The sequence below is a fragment of the Schistocerca gregaria genome, chromosome 7, assembly GCF_023897955.1.
Source record: "Schistocerca gregaria isolate iqSchGreg1 chromosome 7, iqSchGreg1.2, whole genome shotgun sequence".
Classification (NCBI taxonomy): Eukaryota; Metazoa; Arthropoda; class Insecta; order Orthoptera; family Acrididae; genus Schistocerca; species Schistocerca gregaria.
Genome location: NC_064926.1, coordinates 398,866,776 through 398,872,775, shown reverse-complemented (window position 1 = coordinate 398,872,775; position 6,000 = coordinate 398,866,776). Strand labels below are relative to the sequence as shown.

General features: G+C 41.3%; 1 protein-coding gene across 1 annotated transcript in view; it reads right to left on the bottom strand.

The window, feature by feature from the left end:
- Window positions 1–492: 492 nt before the first annotated feature.
- Window positions 493–6,000, bottom strand: part of LOC126282194 (putative helicase MOV-10) — a 461,728-nt gene continuing 456,220 nt past the window's right edge. Inside the window, exon 20 of the mRNA XM_049981723.1 lies at window positions 493–1,215. Within this exon, the coding sequence (XP_049837680.1) occupies window positions 1,166–1,215 (50 nt within the window). The 3' untranslated portion in view covers window positions 493–1,165. The remainder of the gene's footprint in view (window positions 1,216–6,000) is intronic.

Below are 6,000 nucleotides of genomic sequence, written 5' to 3'. Positions count from 1 at the left end.
GTGCCGCCACACGGGAGGGCTAGAGAGACTTCCTAGCACTCGCCCCAGTTGTACAGCCGACTTCGCTAGCGATGGTTCACTGACAAAATAAGCTCTCATTTGCCGAGACGATAGTTAGCATAGCCTTCAGCTACGTTATTTGCTACAACCTAGCAAGGCGCCATTATCAGTTTCTATTAATATAATGAATCATGTAGCATCAAGACCGACATTCGTCATTAATGGATTAAAGTTAAGTATTCCACCAGCTACGTCCATTTTTCTGAAGTCTAATTTCCTTGTCCTGTTCCAGACCTCACGCCAGCCAGGCTTCCTCTAGAGACTCGGTGTTGGCTCTCCTGCCAACCACGACATATTGTATTGAATTACTAATTTCTGGTGGAAGTGATCTGGTTTAAGAATATTTACCAAGGCCTGTTAGGAAGTTTATCAGTAGACAAGTGAAATTGTTGAGAGCATACTAAGTTCATGAGGCAATTAATGAATACAAAGTCAAGAAAAAAAGCAGTTGTTTATTTAATATACATGAACTTACAAAATAAATAAGTAATAATGTCCCTTTCAAGTAAAGAGAACTAGATACAGAAACCTTATTACACAATACTGGTGTACTAAAAGTGTTAAGTTCTTCATTTGGCACAATAGTAGTAGTTCCACAAGCCACATATACATTGCTTACTTTCAGTCAGTGACACATCAGATTATATATAATTATCAGAGTAGCACTTGTATAAATCACTTAATGGCAGTAGGCATGTCTGTGTGACAATAATCAGTGAAACTACTAGTAAGCAAGATGAGTCAATCAATGGTTTTCTTTTACAGATACAGTAATATCAAGAATCTCAATATTCAATCACTATATCAAAATTCAGAGTAACTGTGTAGTCATACAACACCTGCAAATTTTAAATGCTTGTCAAATGCAATAGATCACTTATGATGAAAATAAAATGACAAATTATAAAATTACAAATATCTCCAGTATCTTAAAATTGAACCCGTTATCTCTGTCTACCAGCAATACTGCACATTCTTTTTGCTGAAATCTGACAACTAAGAAGTTGAGTGCATCTCACACAATGTAGCCCACTCTGAAACAAATTGTGTACTTCTGTAGATGATGAAAACACTGCTTATAGATTGAACATGCCATTAAAATCTTTTACATTTCACTTCTCCATTGTGGACCGTCTTCTACATTTGATGGTTCATCTGCAAGAAATCAAGAATGTTAACAACAGAAATTTCTCTGTCTGTTCAAAACAACTATTATCAAATGTTTATTTGTATAAATGCCAGTTAGTCATCAAAATCACTTAGAATATCACACTAGTTGTGTAAACGTTTTCTCACTTACAACCTGCACTTCAATTCATATGAAACACAATGTTTATTCTGAGTGGACAGAAACTTAACTCAGTCAAAATATCTATAATTGACCAGGATACTTTATGAGAAATAACACAGAATAGTGTCAACTGCCAAGCAAAGTAACAGCGCGATACTCACACAAGTTTCTGACATAGACAAAGGATCATCAGCAAACATATTAAAAGGCTAAATATTCAAACTGATTTTTTATACAAATGAATAAAGTGCAGCAGAGTGAATGAACAGCCCCATATGCAAGAGGCAGTCACATTTTGAACTAAATTATGGCTGTGTCATTAGTCATACAATGTTACACAAACCTTAGCATACTGATCACTTGTTTTGAGGCACATATAGGGGAAAGGGGAGATAAATTAAAGAATAAAGAGATAACTGCATGATGAGAGGGTTATGAAAGAACTAGGGCAAATTTGGTCTGGGAAATTCAAACAAGGGGATGTACAAATAACAATAAATGTCAACTGTATATTTTTAATGTTTGTCTAAGTGAACACTTTCAGGGAAAAACATTCTCTCAGTGCAGATATACTTGCTTAAGTACAGAGTGACTGAGCAAAATCAGAAACAAAGTCCATTCACAAAGCTTAACTGACACGGGAATATCTCTAAACTAACTCTCTTGTGCTCAACTAATACTCCTTGGGTGAGATGTAGCTACCTTATACACATGCCCATGACATCCCCTATATACACTCCTGGAAATTGAAATAAGAACTCCGTCAATTCATTGTTCCAGGAAGGGGAAACTTTATTGACACATTCCTGGGGTCAGATACATCACATGATCACACTGACAGAACCACAGGCACATAGACACAGGCAACAGAGCATGCACAATGTCGGCACTAGTACAGTGTATATCCACCTTTCGCAGCAATGCAGGCTGCTATTCTCCCATGGAGACGATCGTAGAGATGCTGGATGTAGTCCTGTGGAACGGCTTGCCATGCCATTTCCACCTGGCGCCTCAGTTGGACCAGCGTTCATGCTGGACGTGCAGACTGCGTGAGACGACGCTTCATCCAGTCCCAAACATGCTCAATGGGGGACAGATCCGGAGATCTTGCTGGCCAGGGTAGTTGACTTACACCTTCTAGAGCACGTTGGGTGGCACGGGATACATGTGGACGTGCATTGTCCTGTTGGAACAGCAAGTTCCCTTGCCAGTCTAGGAATGGTAGAACGATGGGTTCGATGACGGTTTGGATGTACCGTGCACTATTCAGTGTCCCCTCGACGATCACCAGAGGTGTACGGCCAGTGTAGGAGATCGCTCCCCACACCATGATGCCGGGTGTTGGCCCTGTGTGCCTCGGTCGTATGCAGTCCTGATCGTGGCGCTCACCTGCACGGCGCCAAACACGCATACGACCATCATTGGCACCAAGGCAGAAGCGACTCTCATCGCTGAAGACGACACGTCTCCATTCGTCCCTCCATTCACGCCTGTCGCGACACCACTGGAGGCGGGCTGCACGATGTTGGGGCGTGAGCGGAAGACGGCCTAACGATGTGCGGGACCGTAGCCCAGCTTCATGGAGACGGTTGCGAATGGTCCTCGCCGATACCCCAGGAGCAACAGTGTCCCTAATTTGCTGGGAAGTGGCGGTGCGGTCCCCTACGGCACTGCGTAGGATCCTACGGTCTTGGCGTGCATCCGTGCGTCGCTGCGGTCCGGTCCCAGGTCGACGGGCGCGTGCACCTTCTGCCGACCACTGGCGGCAACATCGATGTACTGTGGAGACCTCACGCCCTATGTGTTGAGCAATTCGGTGGTACATCTACCCGGCCTCCCGCATGCCCACTATACGCCCTTGCTCAAAGTCCGTCAATTGCACATACGGTTCACGTCCACGCTGTCGCGGCATGCTACCAGTGTTAAAGACTGCGATGGAGCTCCGTATGCCGCGGCAAACTGGCTGACACTGACGGCGGCGGTGCACAAATGCTGTGCAGCTAGCGCCATTCGACGGCCAACACCGCGGTCCTAGTGTGTCCGCTGTGCAGTGCGTGGGATCATTGCTTGTACAGCCCTCTCACAGTGTCCGGAGCAAGTATGGTGGGTCTGACAAACCGGTGTCAATGTGTTCTCTTTTCCATTTCCAGGAGTGTACATGGAACCAATGCCCAGTAAAAGTGACCACTTTGTTCCTTAGAACAAAGCAACTCCTTGTGGTAAGGTACCTTCTGTAGGTGACCTGTTCTCGCAGCCTGTCTTGGCTGGCAAAAAGCATGGTATATTTTATATGAAGAATTAACTGTGCTGCATTCGTTGAATGATGATCAAAGACAAATGAAAAATTAATTTCTTGGCAATATTTGGAATGTTTTAAAAAGAATGCCGCTAATTTTGTTAAATTGTTACAGTGGAAGAAATATTGGTCAATCAGATCAAAATACTAAGCAAGTTAGTAAAAAGATGAAACATCCACTTGACTCTCCAGATTTGGGACCCTCCAGCTTACACCCATTCCTATACAAAGAAATGTGTGATTGGAAAAAAGGAAATTGAGGCTGATGAAGAAATTACGGAAACAGTAGATGAGTGTTTTGCAGATCTTCAAGAAACACACTTACGAAATGGGCTACTAATGGAAAACATTTTATGATGATCATGGTGGTGATATACTGTATTTGTTTGGACCAAAAATATGAAGATCTTCAATGCATATACTAAAATCTTTTCTGATGCAAGTGTGATTATAAGAAGTCAAACAGTAAAAATTCAACAAGACTTAAAATATAAATGTACACTAAAACCCATGAGAGACAGAGCAAGTGCACGGGCACACACACACACACACACACACACACACACACACACACACACACACACACACACACACACATGTGCGAGCGTGTGCATATCCCACTCAGACACACACAAAGATGTACTGAAATAATGTTTATGCTGAGTTGTCTAATGTCTAATAAAAAGGGGAGAGGCAATGGAATGATCTAAAAGATTATAACAGATGGAGGTGGCTGGGTGATAACCAAGCTGGAAAAGGATGATCCAGTTATTTTGTAACACACTAAATCCTTAGTTTAGGCCAGAGTATAGACATTACAATTTTTTTTAAAAGTTTTACCACACTAATTGTATTATCACATAAAGTAGAGGGTAGAACCCACGTGAATTTGCTTCTGCTGTCTCATCAAAATATTTAATGCTCTCAGACAGTATGTGCCATATAACAATTTATTTACCACAGGCATCAAAAATGGGGGCAGGGGTGACACTCCCCTTGCCCGACTGTGGAACCATGAATTACTGGATTGTAAACATTTCAGATATTGGTTAGTACAACTACATCTCATTGGGGTGACCAGTATGAAGTATTACTCTGCTGGGTAGTTGGTTTCACTGAGTGGCTTGGTGTCTCTCACAGCCAGCCAATCCTCCTCCAACAGTAACACGGCTCTCTGACTCAACAATGAGATGACAGCCTGCTGAGGAACAGCCCAATGTGTTCCTTGGAGACATTCTTCGTTGCTTGATCTGCATACTGAGTTCCCCAAATTACTATGTACACCATTACCTTTCAGAATCATATGATTCCCTTGCAGCTGAAGAGGAATCTATTTGCCTTGTGTTGTTTGTATTATTTTCTCTGCTCGGTACATTTGTTACAATATTTGTAGGACACAAGAGAACTGGAGCAGATGAGGAACTTTTTGTTTGGGTGATGCCTCATCTGCTCTAGTGCCTTCATGATCATATAAAGTTCTATGCTAAATACAGTGTACTGATTTAGAAAAATAATTCTGACAACATGGTCAGAGAAATCCACTGATCAGCCAAGGTAATCCCATTTCTTTGAACCATCAGTGTATATTGTATTAAAATTATGTACCTATTTGAAATATAATAAAACATGATTTTAAACATTAAATTTATAGTGCATTCATTTTTAAAATTTGTCAGATTTAAAATAATTCTGGGCCTCTTTAAGGGTCAAGGTGAAGATCTGCTACAAACCTTGGCATAAATCCTTACAATGACGCAAAGTTATCTCTTAATACATAGGACTTCACATGAATACCAAAAGGCATTGTTGATCTCAGACACTTACTGAAAAATCCTTCTGTTTGTGGGTGAGGAATAGTATTGAATGCAGACATCTGTGGCACAGATCTCATTTTAGGTATACTGCACCATAAGGGAATCACTACTTAATAAATGGTGGCTCACCAACAGAGGGGTCAGAATATGGCTGGACCTAAAGGCTCCAGTGGCCAGCCTAATTCCAACATGGTACACCACTTTCGACATTTGTTTATGTATGTGTTTTGCAGACGCACAGACTTTCACGAATAATCCAGCCACAAATGCACAAATTGTCTGTAATACTGGAACAGCTATTTGGTCTGCTCCCCAAAAACTATGACTAATGTACTTTAAATATTTAGTGATTTCAGGTTCCTAAGATGTGACAACCAAGTAAGCTTAAGTTCACATGTGAGGCCCAAAAATCTCACCAATTTTTAAAAATAAGAATAGTATTCCCTCAACAAAGGAGAGTTTAAAACAGAATTTGAACAATTAAAATGAACACATACATTCTTCTCAGTTGAAAAACTCAAATATTTTATCTCCAACCT